The sequence below is a fragment of the Pieris napi genome, chromosome 13 (genome assembly GCF_905475465.1).
Source record: "Pieris napi chromosome 13, ilPieNapi1.2, whole genome shotgun sequence".
In the NCBI taxonomy this organism is placed as follows: domain Eukaryota; kingdom Metazoa; phylum Arthropoda; class Insecta; order Lepidoptera; family Pieridae; genus Pieris; species Pieris napi.
The window spans coordinates 6,034,780-6,059,024 of NC_062246.1; the positions used below are offsets into that span (position 1 = coordinate 6,034,780).

The 24,245-nt window shown below is 31.9% G+C and overlaps 1 protein-coding gene and 2 long non-coding RNA genes across 7 annotated transcripts; 2 read left to right on the forward strand and 1 right to left on the reverse strand.

The window, feature by feature from the left end:
* Window positions 1–31: 31 nt before the first annotated feature.
* Window positions 32–24,111, forward strand: LOC125055160 (ATP-binding cassette subfamily G member 4-like). Of its 2 annotated transcripts, none has more exons than XM_047657435.1 (11): window positions 32–147; window positions 10,204–10,348; window positions 14,037–14,196; window positions 14,678–14,823; window positions 15,382–15,620; window positions 16,223–16,345; window positions 16,962–17,104; window positions 18,677–18,833; window positions 22,693–22,793; window positions 23,173–23,328; window positions 23,681–24,111. In XM_047657435.1, exons 1-11 carry the CDS (start codon window positions 54–56, stop codon window positions 24,023–24,025), a joined length of 1,809 nt encoding a protein of 602 aa, XP_047513391.1. In that variant the 5' UTR covers window positions 32–53; the 3' UTR covers window positions 24,026–24,111. The 2 variants fall into 2 exon arrangements, with proteins under 2 accessions (XP_047513391.1, XP_047513392.1); XM_047657436.1 differs by lacking the exon at window positions 32–147 and adding an exon at window positions 1,372–1,631.
* Window positions 19,105–20,848, forward strand: LOC125055161. Of its 3 annotated transcripts, none has more exons than XR_007117825.1 (3): window positions 19,105–19,678; window positions 19,791–19,956; window positions 20,258–20,848. It is a non-coding gene; the product is annotated as an uncharacterized LOC125055161 (long non-coding RNA). The 3 variants fall into 3 exon arrangements; XR_007117824.1 differs by having other exon boundaries at window positions 19,551–19,630; XR_007117823.1 differs by having other exon boundaries at window positions 19,105–19,956.
* Window positions 21,025–22,191, reverse strand: LOC125055162. Of its 2 annotated transcripts, none has more exons than XR_007117826.1 (2): window positions 21,862–22,191; window positions 21,025–21,699 (listed from the first exon to the last, which is right to left on the reverse strand). It is a non-coding gene; the product is annotated as an uncharacterized LOC125055162 (long non-coding RNA). The 2 variants fall into 2 exon arrangements; XR_007117827.1 differs by having other exon boundaries at window positions 21,855–22,191.
* Window positions 24,112–24,245: the final 134 nt, after the last annotated feature.

Consider the following 24,245-nt stretch of genomic DNA (forward strand, 5'->3'; position numbering starts at 1 on the left):
CATCTTGACGATTGTACAGAATTAAAGCTTCCGTTTGTTGCGTCAGTTCGAAAATGGACTTGGAAATAGGGCGAGACTCTATATGCCTGGATGATGGACAATATATGGCGTTTTCGGATATTGTGTACGAGATTAAACCCCGTTTGGGTGAGTATTTTTAGAGTATTACCAAAAAATTCCATAGATACTTGTTTCGGCAGTTGTTTTGTAATTTATTCTGTATACGTAGGATTTATTATTTTGCTTATAAATATTTATATTATAACGGTACTCGATAACAGAAAAAATCTATTTCCTAATCGTGACTAATAATAATAAAATCAAATTTTCACTTGTCCTCTAAAAATGTTGGCAAATGCTAATTACCGATGTTATATATTCATTATATTTGCAATGCTTAATTTCTATTAACTTAGAAATTAGGTTCCAAAGTCCATTAATTGAGGTATTTTATCATTTAGTTCACTTTATGCTTATAGTTTGTGCATAAAAATCATTCTATAAATAGAAAGCATCTTAAAAGTCGAAGCTTTTTCTGTAATTTTTACACTTCTGAACCAGTTTACTAGGTAATCCAATATGACTAAAAAACCACCTTTGTGTATCAGATAAAAATGACCTTGTCATTTAGCACCAACATTTATGGAAATGTTTTTAAAAAATGTTTCAAGTTGTAACGTTGGTTTTGGCTGACAAAAGTCAAAATATAATTATCTACTTATAGACTATTTATTTTTAGGTCTATATAATTATTTAAAAAAACCTTTAACCCTTATATAAAGTGTGATCTAGGTTTACTGATTACATTTAATTAATTACGTCAAGAAAATCAATGAAATATAATAAAAGCAGCGCTCTACATTGTTTTCTATTGCAATTTAGGAAGACATACATGTCTGTCGTAGCCAATATTAGATATTCAAATACTACCAGTTCCCAAATCCAGGGCGTCGACCGGGCAAAAAGTAGCAAGAAACTTCACCAATCTTTTGAATTTAGTTGTTAAGTTTATCCAAGTTTACGTTTTCCTCTTATGCGGAAAATATTTTTATCGCTAATATCCGATTATGTCTTATATAAGACTACTTAAAATGTTCGTAGAAAGTATAAGTTACGATTTTACTACTAGAGAAAATAAGATCATAAATCAAGAATTTTTAGGATAAACGCTGGTAGAAAGGGTGACTACTATATCCTTCAAGGCGAGCAACACACCAGTAAACTTCCCGGTGTCGAAGCTGCCCATGGGTAGAAGTTAGAACTTCAAGTGACCCGCTTGGTCATTGGGCTCCTGTCCCATAAAATGGTTCTGAACAAACACCATCCCACCAACATTTACTACGTTTTCAATAAAAAATACTCTCTGCTTCATGTGCAAGTTGCCATTCCGCAATCGGTAGTGAAGGGAGCTCGATGCATTTCGAATTCCAACTTTAATATTAAATAAATATATAAGAACATTGTAGTTAATCTGTTGTTTGTGTTTACAACTTCAACGCGTTTTAGTTAAACGACAATTGACGCGTAACTCACACGTGTGTGTAAAATAATGAGTACAGAAATCATCGTTAATCAATTTAAAGCATTGAATAATGTTACTGCTTTTACGGACATTTCCTATGAAATTAAAGGTATGTATTTTATACCGATACTAACAAAGGCTTTATAAAAGTTAGTGAAAGTTGTTGCACTGGATTTGTATTGGTGTCAGTGATATACATAGTTTTTATCATATGAAATATTTTTTGAATATTAAATACAATACAAAGTTCGTTAGGATATCCAACAGAAGTTTAGTCTTATATAGATATATATTATAATTATACCTATATAAGATTTATAATAGGTATAATTATAATAATATTCTGATTAAAACTATAATTTAATAGTTTTCAATGTAGTTGTATTACATACGACATGCATGAGTCGGAAACATTGGTTAATTTTCATAGAAGGATACAGGCCCAATTCCTAACAATATATTATATTAGATGTTAACTCAACATATAAATGTTTAAGACTGGCCTCAGAGCCAATTTACCACAAATAACATAATACAATTTATAACTTATTTTTACAATATTCTTAACCTACAAAGTAATAATTAAAATAATAACCAATAATAATTTAAAAACATAATTAATTATTTTTTTATATTTTTTCATAATTTATTTGTTAAGAAAATTGTAAATATTGTTTAATTGTATAATACATATAAAAATTATATCATATTCTAAACTTATTGTTTGCAGTTTATTTTATGATACTATCAACCTCTTGACCCATTAATTCAACCTGTCGTATTAATTACGTCAGATTATATTAGCGGCTTTATAATTAAATATTATATTACATAAGTTAATTCATTTAAAAATAGTTGAAAAAATTATCTTTTTGATAAAAATTGAGGTCCGCTTGTAGGTTGAGATAATAGATGTGACCTTTGTTACTCTTATCACAATCATTACTATTGTACTTTTGACTTTATAAATTAATATAATATTAGGAAATTAACATAAAGTAAATACAATATTTATTCTTGTTCTAATGTTATAATATCCAGCACAACCTCCTCATGCGCTTGCGAAGTGGCTTAGGACTCTCTTTTCCATTCGCTTTCAATGCGCCTTATGTGGCAGTCCTCGCATTGTCCTACCACGCATTCCGTAATGTGGACACCATTCTGTCAAATTAATGGACCTTTCATTCTTCTTCTTAGAACTTGTCCAGTCCAGTTCCGCTTCAGCTTCTTAATATTAATTGCAATGTCACTTACTCTTGTATAGTCTCTAAGATCCTGATTTCTCCATCTAACAGCTTTTTTTATTCCCACCATGCTCCTTTCCATTGGGTGTTGGCATTGATCTCGGATAGTATTAGTGCAATCCATTCGTTGGAACAGGTAATATGCATGAATTTAATAGATTTTATTGAAATATATTTCATAAGTTCCTTTAAAGCACAATATTAATAATAACCTCATTTTTACACGGTTTATATTAGCTTCACCTGTATGTATGTATGTAACCGACTCCTTCGGACTCGATTTTGACCCACATTAAACGGACAGATTTAATTCAAACTTTGTACACTTATAAAGAATCAGCGACAATATAATAATTTCATAGGTTTATCTCGAAAAAACAATGAAATTTTTCAGTCCACAAGTCCACAAAGCAATACGATTAAATTGTGACAACACGTATTGCTGCTAGGACTAAAAAGTGGAAAATAAATATCACTTTTTAGTTTGATGTGCTTTAAAAGCGTGTTTTTTAGTTTTTTTAAACTATATTTTATTAAACCAAGTTAGAACTGTGATTTAATTAATAAACAATAACAGGACTACTATCAATGAAGTGTTATTTACATTAGAAATTCATATGTACCGGTAACTGGTAAGTATTATAACCGGTTCCGTCTCACAGTCATCATTTCTACAAACATCGTCAACTATTCCAAACGAATACATTCTTGATATAATAATATTCTTTGTTGGCAGCACAACATTAGATTTTCCATAAATTTAAAACGTAATTTTAAACGCCATCAAGCGCCTGAGGTCATGTCTTTGAACTCCGCTTGTGCAAAAGATTTCTATGTGCGCAATTGATACTTGTATAATGATGAAAAACATCGCGAGGAACATGTTAGACCCAATGACCGATGTGTTACTCGGAAGGCTGATAACCTAGTTGTCCATAGTTGTTATGACCCACTATGGGTTCTAGCATCACCCCTTTCATTTTCTATTATTCTAAGATACAAAAGGTGAGAGCCGTGTCTTACCAGACGCGGTTTTTGATAGGTTTCTATATAAGATCTTTTATAAGTATGTATTATGCACAATCGTGTAAATGATTTAGAATTTACGTTATAAAGACTAATAATAGCTTTGTAAGATAACCTTTATAACGCCTGTACAGTGTACAACCAGTAATTTAGAGAACTATAAATTAGAATAATTGCATTGTAGTAATCACTTCTATATTACAAATATCAACGTTAAGTAAGGATATAACAGGTTTGTTTATTTTGTTACGTTTTATGCGGCTAATAGGCCCTTCCCCTCAAGGGCAAGTGGCAAGTTTAACTCCTAGGCGTATATATGTTAACGTAAAATTGTAAACACCGTTAGATTGTAATCTATCTCGCGAGATTATAAACTGTCGAAAGATTGTGAACCTCAACGAACTGCTTACAATTTAACGTATTATTATTCGGTAGATTGTACTACACTAACTTAGTTATCATTCAAACTTCTTTGGTCAATTACAGATTAATTTTACTTCCCAACAATTTCATATAACTACCGAATAATACTACGTTAAATTGTAAGCAGTTCGTTGAGGTTCACAATCATTCGACAGTTTATAATCTCGCGAGATAGATTACAATCTAACGGTATTTACAATTTTACGGTGACATATACATGTTACGACTCTAAAGAGTAGCATTCACTCTCGCAATAAAGAATCATTTGGGCGATCACCAACGTTCATCCCGTAATGCATAATTCTCAATTCATCAAATTTAACAATTTAAAAGCATAAATACTAGTGGCGCTACAACCTATAAGGTTTGTTATCATTTGTTTTTGAAGTGACAACTTCTTTAGCGGCGTTGTACACTTTTTTTGGAATGGGTAATAAATGTTAAACTCACATAAATTATAGTACTTTAATACTGATAATTAAAGCAATTCATACAAAATTATTCCCTAACCATTCCAATATATCAAAAATTCACAACAAATATTCAAGTTTTCACTTCTGCCGGCACTCCCGGAGTGCAACCCGTCGTTTTTTTTTCTATTAGGCGAGCTGGTGATCAGCCCTTTGTGCCTGATACTCGAGTTTTTGTGTCTTCCTTCGTCGTATGAGCGCGTCTTAAATGCGGAGGATACAAAGTCCTTCCTACGACCTCAGGGCTAAATCGCACGCTGAAGTCGCTATGCAAACGCTGCACTTGCCTACAAAAACTGGTTCTTACTTTCCATTCAGGCAGTGTGTTCACGTTCCGCGATATCAGGTATTCTGTCAGTTTTATGTTCTATAGAAAAAACTTCAATCAACACCACAGAACGCGCGTTTCATTACACCTAAAGAGTAAGAATAGACCAATTGCTCATGCCCATAAAATATAACTTTTGTTAAATAACTAAGATTTTCTTTCTTGCCGTTTAATTTATATAGTATATATCCTAAGAAGTTTTTTGCGCTTGTTTTATTGTACTATAAAGGCAAGAAGGTGGATCTACATTCAGTTGATCCTTTCAATTCAGAATGAGTTCGCGTGACTTACGCTTAATAATTATAGATTTTGATTAATGATCGGATATGAGATTATTATTATTTTACAATTGTATCTACGTAACAAGAATATCATTGAATTCATTCCATTTGTTCAGATTTCATTTAAACATTGACCAACTGCTGACACGGCTCACGTGGCGATTCTATACTTTAATAGCTGAAGATGCATTACACGGACAGTTCACAAGAGTCATTTAAATATGTATTATTTAAACATTGACCAACTGCTGACACGGCTCACGTGGTTGTTCTAAATTTTAACAGCTGAAGGTGCGGAATACACCAACAGCTCACAAGAATAATATTATGTATAAGCAGTATTTAAGATATTGTTTTATAACAATAAATCTGATTTAAATATTATTAGTCTCTCTCATAGTGGCGAAGAGTTTTTCAAGAGGTAATCCCACCTACTTGAACCTTTTATCCTCCCGTAGGGCTCCGTCTGTCACCTTAGGTCTCTTGGTGAAGACATCCCGTACTTATTTATATCTTCACTGGTTATGTTTTAGGGTACATCTGTAGAGCTAAGGGATCCGTAGGGTTGTTAGTTTCTTACAACTCATTCTCCCATACATTTAGTTATCTAGTGCAGCTTGCTCATACATACACTACATAATATACTACACAAATACTCCTGAAATTTACAATTTAACCACACATTTCACAGTCTACTGGCAACATTGGTTTTATAAAAACTAAGTAGGTACTTTAGGAATTTATAATTAAAATATATTTTATCCTTACTTGACATTATTTTAAGTTTTTGTTCGTTAATTTAAGACTTTTATTCGCGTGAGTGTCATTTAAAACTACAGGTTAATTTTAAAATAAAATATTTTTTAATTTTAGACTTTTTTATATATTTAATACGAGTATTAAGAAAATTAACTGAAAACTATATTTTTGCGTAAAATCTAAATCTAACTCTACACAAACAAACATTTTAGGCATTGGAAAATCCAATTTAAAATGTACGAGTAGAGCTATAATCACGTGATATTCTTTTGACTAAGTATTTCTTAAATGAATGATACTGTTTTTTCTTACTCGACTAGTCAATATATATCCAGATGATAACAACAGATATAGGTACTTTAGATATTAACAATGTATTCTGATAAATAATGTCTGCTATCAGATTAACATGATTTATTAAACAGCATTAATCTCATGTCTTTGATTGCTTTTATTAAACAAAAATTTTATATCTTTTGTAAGCATTTGCAATAAAAACATTACTTAACACTGTCCTTAATTTATATGGTTATTACATTAATACGTATAAATCGCGTTTAATAATCTCATTTTTTTTGCAATTAATTATTCTTAATCCGTGACAACATTTTATATTTCCAAATTATATTACTATTATTATTAATACTAATTTATTCATAACAAAATGTGGTTCTGACAAAAACTGACCTGACCACAAGGGAGTGTGTTATGGGTAAATAGACAGTGGTACATGTTTAAAACAAAAATAATATACTTAAGTAGAACAATTTTTAAGAAAAAGTAGTCAATGTTAAATCGAATTAAATACTATTAATTGTTTGATTCGTTTAGAGTAGAGACTCTTAGGCCGTGGGATTCAAGTAAAAAGGCGCTAATCAAAGATTTCAGTTGACACCTGGTAGATAATACCGTTGACTCGAGAGCTGCCCTGCGATTCTGTAACTCACTTCACGAACTCACACAGCGGTTTTCGCATCGGCGGTCGCTCTCAAATCAGTCGTGAAGCAGTCATTTTATGATTTGGCATTCTAATTAACAATAAAGTACAAGCTCCCACCTTTTCAGAATGCCAAATCATAAAATGACTGCTTCACGACTGATTTGAGAGCGACCGCCGATGCGAAAACCGCTGTGTGAGTTCGTGAAGTGAGTTACAGAATCGCAGGGCTGGTGCTATCCTCGCTCAACGAATAAGCATCGCAATAAAGCGAGGAAATGTTGCCAGCATTGAAATAACTTAGAACAATAGGCAAACTTTTTAAATTTGTTATAATTCTCTACCTACACTGTATTAATATAAGTATATTGTAAATAAACAGTATTTGTGTATTAAATACGAATGAGAATGTGTGTGTTAATATATTACAGTGATGGAGTAAACGCTACGCTTCTTAATTTTTCTATTCAAAAGTCTATCATTCGAATTTTACGTGTTGTCATAAGGTTCATAAAGTCCGTGCTTACACACACTTATTTAGTTTTGTCAAGTATTCCTATACTTCGAAACGATTAACTCGTCACGAACGCACAACACATCCATGTCCATGGGCGGCAAACGTTTATCATTCGCATTCTCATAAATGTAAAACGTGCCCGTTGAGCCCTCCTCTCAATTAACCTTGTACATAAACATTAAATTAATTCTTATTTGTTTTAATTCTATATTATGGTTATTTTATGTTGTTATTACAAATCATATTTAATGCCCACTAAGTACTCATGCGATGCGTACATGAATAAAATTCATAACTCGTGATTATCGTTACAATCGATTTGAATACTTCTTATTAATTCATATAAAATCCGCCTTTTGGCTCTTTATTTGTCAACAGCAATACTTATAGCCGAGGTTAACAACCTGTGGGGTGCCTTTGGCAAAACATAACAATGAACGTTTGATTGTGCATTTGTCCGGTTAATTTGTAAAGCCAACAAGCCAGATCTTGAGGTATATCACCCGGCATAATATATTTTGTTGATTAGGTTTGTAAAATAGTAACTATACTATGTACGCTGTAGCATGGTGCGGGTGACAGTTGCTTAATTATTCTTTCAATTTTATTTTTAGAAGATTCTGATGGGTTAAATTGAAGTTACTACAGTTATTAATGATTTAATATACATATTACGAATGTGGTACAGCTGAACTAAGTCACAATTTGTAAATCGCGGCAACATTCAAGAGTGAAACGAAACGTTATTGAAACTGACACCCGCACCATGATACAGCGCACATACTATAGTAGTTATAATAATTACATAGCGATATACAACATAATGATAAAACCATTCAGATAATATAAATTAATCATAATTCTTCATATCAATTTTATAACAGGTAATTTGTTATTAAAATTATTAATGTGCAATTATAATATTCTTACGACACAACGGATCGTCTAACATATTTTTTATAGTGTCATACTTAAGCTATAGAAATCAAAACACCGCAAACAAAAGCTAGTAACGAATCATGCATTTGTAAGCTTGTATATTGTAATTTGTTTAGCTATGAGGTGCAGGATATGTGCATGGCACTACCTTGACACTAATGTACTGTATTTACAAGTATTTATATTTATTACTTTATAATGATGGATTTGTAATAAATTTGTTCTTATGTAATCTATAAAACGCGATTTTAAAATCAATTATTCGCGTTCCAAACACCCGAATGAGGTCTCCATATCGACGCGTAAGCAAATTATTTTCGTATCCAATCGAAATTTTTGAATAAAATTGTGTTAATTAGACCTTTAATCTAGTAATTTATTATATGTATGTATTCACACAAACGAAATATTCTATTGCGGATTACCTTAATTTCACTTAAATTGAAAAAAAATATTTAAGAGCAAATGCTAGCCACTGTTAATTATATAATATTTATCCCGAAAACTCGAAAACGAGTGCATTTCCTCGTAGAAGTAATCGTAGTAGATTAAAAAAATCGTCAAAATAACAGTTATATTATATAATTTTTAATTATTATTCTATAAATCCATATTTTGAAATTTTCGGCGTCCATACTAATCAAATTAATTGTTTAAGTATAATGTAAATTTAAATGACTTAATACCAATACACTCTAAAGAATACTAAAGCTTCTGGCCTTGACGGTATCGTCTCAATATGTATTATAAAAAATATTGCAACTGCTTTAAACACGCGACTAATCAACTTACTGGAAAAAATTAACATCATTTCATATAATCACTATATGAAGGAATAATAAATATCTAATGCTATTTGCACTGTGTATTTGTGCTCTTTGTAGCACATTACTGACAACCTAGAGTGGAAGTGTGTTGGAGTATTCCTCGCAAAAGCGTTCGTTTCTGTCTCAATACCCTTTACTCTTGACAAAATAGGAATCAATTCGTATTCGAGGTATTGTAATAAATTTGATGATCTATCTATCTGACGGAAAGATCTCATATAAGCGATAAAACTAATCGACCGAAACATGTATATTTCGGTGTTCCGGGTGGATCTGTGTTGGGTTCAACACTTTTCCTAATCTACATAAATACAATATGCAAAAATTATAACTTTTGCGGACGATATCTTTTGAGTTTTTAATGGATGACATCAGCTTAAGTTGCCGCTGAAAGTGGTATGAAATTGCAAATGGCAAGGCAAAGGCCAATTTATTCCTATTTATAAACATCTTAGAATATTTACAAACCCGTAAAACCAGTTAATAATAAAAAAACCGTAATACAAGTATTTTTTTTAAACCAGTTGAATGGGCCGTCACCTTAGAACCAGTTATAATTGTATTATATTGTAAAATTAAGCTTACTATTATGTGAGAAATAACATAAAATAAACGTTAAAAATATATTATCATATTTAGCATAATGTGAACTCACAAATACTATTAAGTAGGTCTTGGTAAAAACGTCCATTGAAAGATACTTCCACATATAAGGCCATATTCTTTTTTTTATAAATTTATTTCATGACCATAGTTACAAGTGCTTCATTTGGACTATTATTATATCCATTTCTTAAAACAACTTTGTTTCATATTAATTATTAACCATATTTTGTGCTGTGGCTTTTCACAAAAACTGCTGATAAATGGCCATACAACAGACGGTAGCTCATAACTAAAATATTACTTACTTTAATTCGCTTTTCCAAGGTAGATCATGGTTTAAGAAAAATCTACAAAAACAAACGATACTCAATGGCGCAGTTGGTGCGATTCGACCAGGGCGATTGACATACATCCTGGGTCCTTCAGGAGCCGGCAAGACATCTCTTCTCAAAATATTGGCAGGAAGGAAGTACGTATAAGTCAAAACTATTTTTAAGAAAGGGGAGATTTTGACACTCCCCTGCTGCTTGGCCACTCGGTCACAAATCTGCCTGATTGCGTGGCTGATAGGCTAGGATGAAGGGGTCCCTGTTTAAAAAAAAAACTATTTTTAAGTGCACATAAGACAATACTACTAAAACATTTAAATAAATGAAAGGCTCTCAAATTTAAAAATTAAATATTTGACTGATTTCTGAGTTAACGCGGAACGGAATTGAATGCAGTTTTCACAAATATTTATAATGATTCATTAGACAGGTTTAGGTATATAAATACATTTATTATATATCTATATATATAAAAGAAAGTCGTGTTTGTTACAACACTTATAACTCGAGAACGGCTGGACCGATTGCCATGGTTTTTGATTTGTTGGATTTGTTTCCGTCCCGAATAGCAGAATAAGCAATAAAATATCGGATAATTTATCGAATAACAATAAATAAATTAATTAATTTTACGAATGCAAAAACCATATGGTGCCATCTGTTGACAAAACTACGCATCATTTTACGTCGAATTCGTATCAGTTCAAGAAATTCCGATCTTGAGGTGAATGAGGAGATGCATAACCATGCTTTGATCCTGATCAAAAGATGTTGGATATCAGAAAGTGCTTAACATGCAGTATCGCCATATTGACGCTAGAGAGAAGATGCCTAATGTGTAAAACTGCCATTCTTCTTTCGCAATGGCAAGCAATAAAACATTTATGTATTTGCAAAAAAGTTGTATTAATGTAATACTTAACATTAATGAAATCCTAAAATAAGTTAAATTAAAGTAACAACGATATTATAAGGTTGTAGGGCGGAACGAAGTTAGCCAGGTCAGCTAGTAATATATATATATACTAAACCTGCAATAATATTTATACAATAGATAGTGCGAAACCGGTAGCTAGTCTTTCTATTTAAACCGAGAAAATCTATAAAACGATAAGATTTGCATTTTTATATGTTTGTAACGAATAAACTCAAGAACTACTGGAAAGATTTCACCATTATGATGCTAAATTATCCCTTTGCTATAATGATTTTTCAAATTATTAAAAAACAAATGTCCAGCTGTGTCAGCCTGTTCCGGCTTCGCACCTTAACAAGAAAACAAATAAAAATGTACATTAGAAGTAATAGATAATTATTAAACAAATACTTAATGTCAACCAAAATATAACCGATTGATCGCAAACACCTCAAAATAATTTGCATAAAATAATAAATTCTTGTGTAGATGTTATTGGATGCACAAATTTTTATTTCTTTATAGTCCGGTCAATTTAGACATCCAAGGTTACAGTAATTCGCACTTGGCTGAATATTGGCAGGATTGCTCAATACACTATTATAAAGGAAATGTGAAAAGTCCTCATCGATCCGGCACGTGCAAAAAAAATTACTCCGGGTCAAAGATCACAAAAATGGGTTTTTCGCGATTTTCAGCAAAATGGTAAGTTTTATCATAAAATTAGTTGGACAATAATTGTAGATCAGATAACTATCTATAAAAAATGTCCAAATACATTTTTCCTAAGAGCCACCGTTTTTGAGATATAACGATTCAAAAAGTTGAAAGGGTTGTAATCGTCATAATATGCACACGTTTCCACGCCACCTTTGAGGTAGTGTACTTAGCGCTTTTTTTTTAATGTGGTTTCCCCGGTAGGCTTATTCCACTGATCTTTTATGATTCTGTTTAATTTGAAACTATTGAATAACTGTAGATATTGACAAGGGTTGAAAATGATGAAAGGGGTGTAAATTACAAAAAATAAGAAAATTTATCCATCTGAATCTAAATCATCATTAACTTCTGCTTTCTCTTGTTCTTGTTCTTCTTCTCTTCCTTCTCCTTCTTCTTCTTCTTCTTTATCTTCTTCATTCTGGGTGTTAATAAATTGTCCCAATAATGACACATCGCATGTCTCTTCGTCAACATCAAATGAATCTTCAATTGTTGGCAATTCAACATTGGAGCATGACCGGCCTTGACAGTTAGTACATGCTACAGAACAAAACAGTCCAACTTTTTTTGCAACCACATTTAGCACTACATCCCTTTTTACAGTTGCAAAAAATGGTGTTTAGTAGTTTTTCTGGTGCAGGTGGAAGTAAAGTCTGAACTGGCTGTAATGAATTGTCGACCAACTTCCAACCCCAGTCTTTTCCAACAGCACTCCAGATCGATGTTGCTGAAGGTTACACTGGCGTAGAAAATAAAGGACTGGGTTTTTTTTTATCCGAAATTTTCATATTTTATATGTGTAAGTCACACTGACCGATAGAACGATATTTTTGCTTGTATAACGGCTTCAGTGATGTATATACGTGTACTTATACATAATATGACGATTACAACTCTTTTAACTTTTTGAATCGTGATATCTCAAAAACGGTGGCTCTTAGGAAAAAAGTATTTTTTATAGACAATTATTTGATCTACAATTTTTGTCTGAACTAATTTTATGATAAAACTTACAATTTTGCTGAAAATCGCGAAAAACCCATTTTTGTGATCTTTGAACCGGAGTAATTTTTTTTGCACGTGCCGGATCGATGAGGACTTTTCACATTTCCTTTATAATAGTGTATTGAGCAATCCTACCAATATTCAGCCAAGTGCGAATTATTGTAACCTTACCCCAATTTTTTAGTCTAATTTGACCGGATTATTATAATTTTTTACTAAACATTATCGTGTCGTATAATATTATTACCAAGTCACACAGATATGATAACCAGGACTAATCAAACACAATGAACCATAGCAAAAAATATTTCTTTTATGTGTAATTTGTTTTTATCATTAAACTGGTATTTTACTGCAAAGTCATTGTCAAAGTCAAAATAACTTTATTCGTATAGGTAAACAAGTACAATTATGAATGTCAGAAAAGAAGTTAAATTAATTCTAAATTTACATTCATTACCAGTTCGCAAGTCAAGGGCGTAGAGCGGGCAATAAGAACTGGCAAGAAACTTTCCGCCACTCTTTTTAATCGCTAAGTTTTGAGTCCTACAATTTGTTTGAACTGGAGCAAATCAATCACAAGGATTAAGATCATTTTAATATTCGTCAAATTTATAAAAAGATTTTTTCGATTAATTTACGTATAACGAGAGCTTTGAATTTATTTAGTGGTAATTCTCTAATTTCGCTTGAGAGTTTGTTGTAAAAAACGAATACAATTTCCATATAATGAGTGGTTTATCTTCTGTAGCCTGTTTGGTCGTACGCTTAAATTAGTTCTGTTTCGAATATTATACTGGTGAAAGCCATTTGTTTTATAATCGTTTATATTTTTTGTACATACAACAAGGCTTCAAGAATATATTTATGCAGATAGTGTCATACCCATAATACCCTGAACACCCCTTTTATAGCTAGATTGTCTTATGTCTTACCTAATATGTAGTAGATAAACATGATTTATAGTCAATCCGCTCACTAATTTATCTATAATATAGTTAGCAAAAAATTGTCCAGTAAAATCAGTCATGTAATGAAGAATTGTATCCGAATGTAAGATATTTATTTAAAAAAGAATTCGAGAATCGCTGCGACCTCCGTTAGCACTTGAAAGTTAATTTAAGTAATATAAGTTTATTACTTAAATTAAAACCCCTTAAGAGGTTTAATTAAGATGCTTATTACAGGAAAACCGGTGTATCCGGAACGGTCGTCGGAGCAGGAAGTGATATAGTATTAGTCCAACAACATGCTACCCTCATCGGTACATTGACGGCAAAGGAAACCCTTTTATTCGCGGCTGCTTTAAAACTACCCAACGCCACTCGTTATGAAAGGAACTATATTGTAAGTATACTATATCTATTACGAGAGAGAAATAATTGAGAGCTTAAAACTATTATATATCTTTCTAGTAACTATTACAATGATATTAGATTTTTGGAAACCTAGTATTAGATGATGTAAATATATATCAATTACGACATCTAAAAAAATATATGCAGCCTCCATGGCTAATAAAAATGCGCATGATGGAAGAAACATCAATTGCTATATAGCGTGCCTTTAAATTTTCTCAACTCGCCCAATTGACGTTTACCTCTTTAAAATTTAAACTCTGTCAAACAGAGTTTAACACAGAGTTTTTAAACTAAGTATTTACGAACCACTTGAACTTTTTATCTTACTTAAGAAATAATAGTCAATAGTAACTTAAGAATAATATTAATTTTCATATTCTAGAAAGAGATATAAAGGAAACACAACATCGAATAAATATATATTATTTTCTCGTGTCTATATTTAACTATGTTACAAATCTTTGCAGATAGAAACAGTAACAAAACAACTGGGCATCAATGACATTTTTAATACAAGAGCAGGCAAACTTTCTGGTGGTGAGCGAAAACGACTAACTATAGCTTGCGAGCTGCTTACAAATCCACATATAATGTTATTGGACGAACCTACAAGGTACTCCTAAATTGTTCTACGTACTGTCCCATATAAGTTAGCAAAGCACGGGGTTATATACCATTCAATTTTTGGGTTTGATTGCCGAAGATACTGAACGCAGTCGTCTAGATATAAGGATATTCAAACATAACACATAACCTTATCTAACTAAAATCACTGCGATTCTTTTAAGTCATCTTTACTTTGCTTAAAAAAACAAGTTTTCAGCCTTTTCATCAAATAAAACATCGACTACGTATCACTAGTTCGTTTTACTTTTGCCTCTCATATCTCTGAGCGGCTAAGCGCAGAATTACGACTTTTTGATTTTATCTCCATGTTCGCAATTAAGACTTGTTTACCATGTAAGAGGACTTGAGGAAACCGGCATATCTTAGATCCAAAAATTTACGACGTGTGTCATGTACACCTATAAAGGAAATATGATCAAGAAAACATATATAGAAATCAAAGGCCATTTCAAAGCATTTTTTATTCTACTAAACTTGCATTCAATAAGTATGTTATTTGTTGTCAATATTCCATCAGTATTTAGAGTGGTTCTTCTATTTTCAGTGGTCTGGACTCAGTATCTTCAATGTCGGTAGCTCAATCCTTACGTGCAGTAACAAACGGTGGGCATACAGTCGCCTGTGTTATTCATCAGCCTTCCTCCCAGCTGTTCGCATCTGGTGATGATGTCATCCTCTTAGCAGCTGGAAGGACGTTGTATGCCGGCGCCATATCTGATCTACCTGACAGCTTGAATAGAGCCGGTTTCCTGTGTCCGCATTATTATAATTTAGCCGATTTTAGTAAGTTTAATAACAAACATATAATAACAAAAACTATATATTATATTACTAACTAACTATATATATATTTTACTAATGAGCATATAATAACAAAAACAGCCGTTAATCTCAAAGGAAGGTTTTATAATTAAAATATTTATCACATAATTTAATATTTACCTTTAACGGTATTATAATATATATATTAAATATTTGACGGCTCATTGGTCTAGTGGTACCCCTGACTGCGAATCCATGGGTCCTGGGTTCGATCCCCAGCTGAGACAAACATCGATGTGATGAGTATTGTTGTGTTGTCCTTAGGTCTTGGGTGTTTAATATGTATTTATATGTATATCTATCTATAATATGTATGTATATCCGTTGCCTAGTACCCATAACACAAGCTTCACCAGCTCAGCATGGGACTAGGTCAATTGGTGTGAATTGTCCAATCAAAAAAAAACTATTCGTCATTAGTTTTAACCATGTAGAAATTTGACTTCGGCTGTTTGTATGTTTCGTTGGTCATATTTCAAATTAGTCTTAACCTAAAACATATCGGCATAAAAATATTTTTGGTCAAACGCAACATGTTTTTGATGACAAAATTATTATTACAGTTCTAGAAATAGCAAGTGGAGAGCATAGTGGCAACACAGATATTTTGGAGAAGGAAGCAAAAGTATATGCATTGGAGATGAAAAAAATTGCCGAAGGTAGTGTTCAACAAACGAATGGCAAAGGTTTGTTTTATTCATATTTTACATATATTTGATTTTACACTTAAATTGATTTCAATATTGTCGATCTAAACTGTAGATTAATATAAAAACATACATATAAAATAGATTTCTTATCTGATATTATAAAAGAATTATTTTAATATAAATATTTTATATATAACTAAATAATATTGGTCTAAGTAAATACGATGCGTAATATTTTACGCCGTTAGAGGTACAACAGCTACCTTATGCCTTTGTTAGAAGACAAACATCAAGGCTATATATTTGTAAAAAATTTATAACTATGACAAAATATCTATGAAACAGACTCAGGAATGTGTCAATTCACACACGTAATTAATATTTATAAATTTATCTTAATTAATATTTTTAAATGCATCAAAATGTACCCCTGTCATGTTCAATTTTATCATATATAATCTCTGTAGGTGTTTCTTTTTTATTGTTCCACATTAGGGTTGCCTGGAAGAAATCGCTTGTTAGCGATAAGGCCGCCCGTTGCCTTATAACTTTTGTAACATGTTTTTTTGTATTTTTGTTATGTGTATGTTTGTAAGGTAATAAAGCATAAATAAATAAATAAAAATAAATATAATCATTATAAATTATCCAGACAAGTCACCAGAAACAGTGGCACTGTTAAATACGAATTCGTCGTTTGAGAGCAAAGGATATTTAGCTGGGTTTAGCCAGCAAATGAGGGCATTGCTGTGGCGAGGTTACCTTGGAGCATTACGTGATGTGCATTTAACTCAGGTATTCTACTGTTTATTAACATTTATATCTTTGTATGTGCATTGTAATATAAATCTAAATATTTATCATCATTTACATATGAAACTATTGTGTAAATTGTCGCACTGTACTTTGGTTTTGTTCAGATTTCAAATAAGATATTAAGACAATATATGTCTAACTAGCTGGTGCCCGCGACTTCGTCTGCGCATGATTAATATTTCGAGTAGCTTATATTAGCGTTTTTTTTTTATAGAACGGGGGGCAAACGGGCAGGAGGCTCACCTGATGTTAAGTGATACCGTCGCCCATGGACACTCTCAATGCCAGAGGGCTCGCGAGTGCGTTGCCGGTCTTTTAAGAATTGGTACGCTCTTTTCTTGAAGGACCCTAAGTCGAATTGGTTCGGAAATACTTCAGTCATCAGTGGGCAGCTGGTTCCACAAAGTGGTGGTGCGCGGAAAAACTGCCTTGAAAAACGCTCAGTTGTGGAACGGCGGACGTCAAGGACGTCAAACTCAGCTGCAGGTATAAATCCGAACAACTCCTCTGAACACTCTGAGACTGTTCGGGTCTCTGAAGCCCGATAAGATGCCAGATATTCAGCGTTCTGTTGACGTCGAGCTGGATACTATTCGGGTGTCTCCTGTTCTGTCCTGTCTGCCTGTTCAAGCCTTCGCAGTTCGAACTTTATTAGAGTTTTGGGAAAGATTCGACTTACGCTTTCGCGGCATAATTCTTAGGACGTGCTTTTTCTACACTTGCAAAAAATACACTACGGTTAACGGTAGTTATTATTATGTTTATGCTTTAAAATGCAATACCTATTTAATTAAAATTAAATATTATATTAATTAATAGGCAAAAAACAATTCTAATTTGCTATTTTGAAAAGAAAATCACTCTTCCGTGAGTTTATTATAATTCTTTTATTATAAATATTATATTATTATTGTAAAGTCAAAGTCAAGATCCTTTATTCATATAAGTAGGTAACACAATGTACACTTATGAACGTCAAAAAATAAAAAACATTAAACGCTTCTAATTTTACAATTACTGCCAGTGTAAGGAGCTGCTACCATTGCACCATGTTCCACATGACTTCTTAAGTAATTAATAGTGCTCTCTAATCTTAAGTAATAATATATTAATATAATATAATATATATTATAATAGGATGGTATGAAAGTTGCATATATTTTTTATTATTTCATATTAATCATATTTTAAAATATTTATACCTACTACTAATATATTCTAATTTTCGGTTCATTTAAATTTTACTCCTTTTTGAATTTTCTCCTAAACCATTCCTTATCAATCCAATGCCACCTAGTAAATTGGAACAGTTTAATCAATTTTAAATTTGTTTTCATTTATGGGTATATAATTATTCTTTACGTGCATATTTCACATGAAATTCCGTGACGATTGCCCGTTTTTGTGTGTGACCCGCTAGTTTTGGATAGAATATAGTTTTTGTTTTCTATGCAATATATTATTTGGAAAACCAACTTCTTCATGAACTAAACATAATTATGTAGCTGTCAGGAAGACTTGTGTTTTAATGAGATGGTTTTTCTATTTCAGATTCGATTAGTAACACATTTCCTAGTAGCGATTCTATTGGGTGCGCTCTACAATGGTGCAGGACAAGATGGCGGACGAACGGTTTCAAATACGGGCTGTCTATTTTTCTTTCTTCTTTTCCTGTATTTCTCCAATGCAATGCCTACAATACATAGATGTAAGTATTTTTTTAATTTAAATGGAAATTTTGTAAAACGTGAGCAAAGACCCGTTAGTGCCATAAAATTGTATATGTTATTCATTTGTGCTATGACGCTATAAACTTAGTCGATTGAGAATTTTTAAATACTTATTACGTATCGTTAAATTCTTATCTCCATATTCTTAAACCTTTTTTTTTATGTAATAGGAGGCAAACGGGCAGGAGGCTCACCTGATGTTAAGTGATACCGCCGCCCATGGACACTCACAACCCGGTGTTGGACGCCCAGGGGGTCTAGCCAAGATGGCTTAACAGTAGTGTATGTAGAAAGTCGAAAACTAAATTTGTATGAAAATGACAGCTCGTGTCGACAGTCGGTAGCCTAGGCCTTATAGGCGTGAGTCGGGATACAATAAGCGACGCCATGACAGTGCTACGAAAAGACACACATTAACGCTTACGCTATTCGGTAGCCAACGGCCAATTAATGTTTCGGCAGTGTAGAAAAAACGGTGTTTTTCCGCCATGTTTTAGCGTGATCTCAAAAGCTGCTGTTTGCAATAATTCAGTACAACTATTGCCATCTTTAATGGCTACCGTTTTAAAAACATGGTCATATTTTGGATGTTTTAACGAAATGATTTTAATTTGTTATCTGTCTTTTTTTAACGTTCTCGTGTAATTATAATAATTTAAACTACAGTTAATATTTTTAAGTTAAGAGTTTTAGTTTTTCTATGAATCAATGCGAGGATAACATAATATACACAGATAAATATGAAAATATCAAGAAAATCAGCAAATTAGTAGAGGTAAATTCTGTTTATATTGGATATCTTTTATTGATATTTATATTGCATGTAAGTTCATGAAATTGTTCTTTAATTTGTAGATATACATATACCATTTAATATTGCTTATATTATGTAATCACAAAGTAAAATGATTGTACATTTTATTTGTATATTTCAGATGAGAAAGCAGTCACTAATGAACCTAATTAGAAGTTGTAAATATATTTTATTGTAATTATAATAGAAGCTAATGATATAATATTGATTTAAATTAATCAATTAAAGTGGATTTATACTTCATGAACTTTGGATATATAAAATCTAGTGAGCAATACTAAGTAATGGTAAGCAGATATTTTCTTTAATTATTTACTAAGTTAATATACTAGAGAAGTTATTATAATATTGTTAATGAATGAGAAGTTTGAATTCAAGTCCCCTGGGAGTTACTGACAATGTTTGGTTATTAAAACCTTTAATTGACAATAAGCAGCAGTGACAAATTAAGTATATTTTTAAGTTTAAAATTAAGTAAAGAGATTTAATACTAAAGTTACCTATTGAACAAACCTTGGACCGATCTTACAGTTTAGTTTGTCAGTTTTCTATTGGATAAAAGTACTAACTAAAATATTTTCTTTTCAGAAAAAGAGAAGCTATGGAGTATGAAATAATGGTTGGTTAAGTAACATTACCTCAAGAACAGGAAACAGTAACTGAAACTATGTTCTTCCACATTTAATCTTAATAAGTTCAGCAGTTTGAATGTTAATGAGATATTATTATAAACAAACTGCATTTGTAGATTTTGGAAAGAATTATATCTTTACAATAACTATTATTATTTACAATTGTTGTGTTAAGGAAACAATCACTATTATTTTAATCGCCCAAGATGTATTCATAGTAATTGTAGGTATCATAGTAATTTTATGAAATCATCACAACATCTAACGTTAGGTTTTATGAATTGAACAATTTTTTGTTTATAACAGCACACAACCAAGATATTGACATTGCTGCAAATTAACACTTGCATTTATTAGTTAATTATCTACATATAAATGAATACATCTATATTTAGGTAGTAATGCATTGAATTTGGTGCACCTGTGTGTGTTCAGTAGTAATGTCTGTATTGTTTAATAAGTTGTTACATATGCTTATTTTTCTATGTAGACTGCATTATGTTAAGGAAGATATTTGGTGCCTTATTTTAATAAAAAATAACCATAACTGAAACATTTTTATTTTGCTACCTGTTTGTTTAATATTCCTAACTATTAGTAGGTACGGGTCATTCATATATGCATTATCTGTATATTCTTGTAAAATAAACTAATATTGTTAACCACTTTAATGGTTTTTCCTACTAAAGACATAGGTAAATTACCAAAAATAAAACTGACAAATACATAACATACAATGTTTATTCATTTCTTACTTAAACAGAATTTGCATTTACATATAAACTAGTAGCATATTACTGATATAACCAAAAGTTAATTGACATAAATATTAACTTTAAATCAGAATCAAACTTAAATTTATATCTAAGATATTGGAGCATCAATATGGAAACAAAGGTTGATTAAGGGTTATAATTTCATACCAGACTAAGTTTCTATTTTATAATTTTGATTAATCCCTCTTTTCATTTCATTGAGTACTTGCTGCTTTTCAATTCTCACTTTCTAAAAGTATAAATTTATTATAAACAATCAACCTTTATGACTCTAACTTAAACTGAAATTGTTTGATGGACATAAACAGAGATAATTCCAACTAGTAGCAAATCACTAATAAAATCTACACTTATATAAAAATCTGCTTTCAAATTGACATTAAAAATGTTCAAGCACAAACACCAAACCTAATTAAAGCTTAAATTAAACTCTAATATCAGTGTTCACACTAGTCTACGTTTTTTTTCTATTGTTTTTTAATTCCTTGGACTTTATCAACTTCTAATCAATCTTATTTTCACTCTTTATTTATCAATCCACAGTACTATTTCTATTGTTTCTTCTAAGCGGTAACAAAATATGTTGCTTCTTCATTTTGCAGATTAGTTGTGAGGTCAAATCCTAAAAATATCAAAGAATGAGTACTACTAATTATTATAAGTATATCGCGATTATGCAATTTCAAAATATTGTATTTATTTGTAGCCTTAAATTTCTGAGAAAACATGAAACATTGGTATTTAATTTAAACATGCAATTAAAATTCATATATTCACTTTGCACCTTCCGTAAATTCCACTTAAATTGAAAATTGGTCCGACCTTTCTGACATTCTAATGTCCCTTTTGCAGCTTCCAATTGCAAATTTACAATAATAAGTATTGTTAAGTTTTAACTTTTATTTGTTTATAAAAGTGACATTAGGAATACATTTAATCCAGAGACAATATGACGGAATAAAGTGCTACGAACAGCAGCTCGCATCTACGGTGTCGACTTTGCGGTAATGTATCGACATGCCTCTTGGCTACGAACGAAGCGTTTTCGACAGTACAATTACGCAAAAGCGGTAGTGTATGTAGAATACTTTTCGACACCAATATGGCTAGACCCCCAGAGGGGGATTCTCCACTGCGAGCGCGTGTTTTAGCCCCCCCGGGGTAGATTCTGTTTTTTTTTCTGCACCTTCATATTTATGCAATAAGGCGAACTTATTGCATCACTTCACGCCGGTTTTCTGAGAGACAGTGGTACTGCCGGTCGTGCCTGCCCATTTAGCTGAAACCCGAAGGCAACAGCATGGCACTCCCACTAGGAAGGGGTTGACTGATTGCGCTGATGAAATAACCTCTGTCACAGGTTATTTCACCAGTGGGAGATGGGGTCGTCACGTCCCGACGCCGAAAAACCTACGTACTATAGAACTCAAATAGCTGTAATATGTTTGGTAGTTAAAACACACTTTAGGAACAAATAAATGAGGCAAAATATTATTTAACTATTTAAGGTTTGTCGGTTTTAAAGTGGAAAAAACCGAGAAATATTTCTTGCCAAAATAAAATTTAACAAGTATCGAATATTTACAAATGTTTATATGAAAAAATGTGATTACAGTTCCAGTGGAAGCATCGGTAATCCTACAAGAACATTTGAACAAGTGGTATTGTCTATCGACGTACTGTGCGACTAAGATCATAGTCGATTTTCCTATTCAGGTAATTTTACTGATAACATAACAGGCATGTTTTTTTTTAATTCAAATAAAAATTATAATATCATTGAGTGACAGCTGACAAGTGGCTTGGCGCCATAATACTTATGATCAGAAAGTTCCTACGAATGTGACAGCAATACTCTAATACCTTTTAAAGGCATTAGTATTCGACAAATACGTCGATCGTTTTGAATTATAATCCTTCTTTTCCACCATGGTATCTCTCTCATTTATCTCTTTTTCAGGCACTTGCTAGATAAAAACAATTGTTTTGCTTTCGAACGAAATAAGTTTCGTGAACAATACAGTTCAAATGTTAAATTAATATTAATTTCTTACATTGTAGTTGAAAATAGATTTATATAAGAAGTCTTTTCCAGTTGTTATGTGCAACGGTGTTCGTATTCCCGGCTTGGTACCTCACGTCTCAGCCCTTGGAAGTCGATCGTATGGGCCTTGCGTGGTTAATCTGCGTACTGGTTACCATATTGGCGCAAACATTCGGCCTCGTGATTGGCGCAGCTTGTGATGTTGAGGTAGACATTTTCACTTATATTCACGATATCGTTTGTAATTGTTTATACTATACTGTTTAAAAATCAGTTTTGAAAATTTATAAACTTTCTCCTGTTCTGTTTTTAAGTTTAGCAAATCTGGATTTGCTAAACTTAAATCGCATTTGACACGCACAATATTTGTTATACTTACTATATAATCCTGTACAGAATAGAATTATAGGAGCGGAACAATGATTATAAGCAACTGTTCCAATTTAGAACCTAGATTAGGCTCGACTTTCGACATATTTTTTTAGGCTTAATATACTGCTTTACCTAGGACACCAACGTTAAAATGTTAAATCTTATACACTATAACATTAATTTTCAGTTGGGCCTCTTCGTGATACCAGCAGCGAACATTCCTATGCTGATGTTTTCAGAATTCTTCATCCCATACAAGGAAATGCCGTCATATCTCCAACCGTTCGCACTAATTTCCTATTTCCGTTACGCGTTTGACGCTTTTATGCAGACCGTATACGGTTTCGGTCGGTCGAAATTACCCTGTTATAAAATAATCTGTTTATTCCGTGACCCGAAATATTATCTCGATTATTTGGGTTTGACCGGAAATTTTGTTAATGACGTCTTAGCTCTTGTTATTTGGACATTGTTACTACAGTGCACTTTAATATGCGTTTTGAAATACCGTGTGTATAAAGCATGTAAATAGATATCAATAACTAGTTATACCATGTGTTTAGCTTATCAATATTTACTTATTTCAATAGATATTATTATATAGAAGCTTAAGATATTTTGAAAAAATAATTTGAAACTATTTTAGCTATTACAAAAAGGGAAATTATTTTACTAAGCTTAATCATGTTAACGCTTAACTAGTTTACGTTTTTAACTCGGTAAGTATTAGATCATACAAAACTAAGGCGGAG

What these genes read in the sequence shown, in the direction of transcription:
- LOC125055160 (XM_047657435.1), top strand. Translation starts at nt 54, where the DNA reads ATGGACTTGGAAATAGGGCGAGACTCTATATGCCTGGATGATGGACAA. An exon ending in TTATAATTTAGCCGATTTTA is followed by an intron (nt 15,621 to 16,222) that starts GTAAGTTTAATA and finishes TTATTATTACAG; the next exon opens with TTCTAGAAATAGCAAGTGGA. An exon ending in AATGCCTACAATACATAGAT is followed by an intron (nt 18,834 to 22,692) that starts GTAAGTATTTTT and finishes ATGTGATTACAG; the next exon opens with TTCCAGTGGAAGCATCGGTA.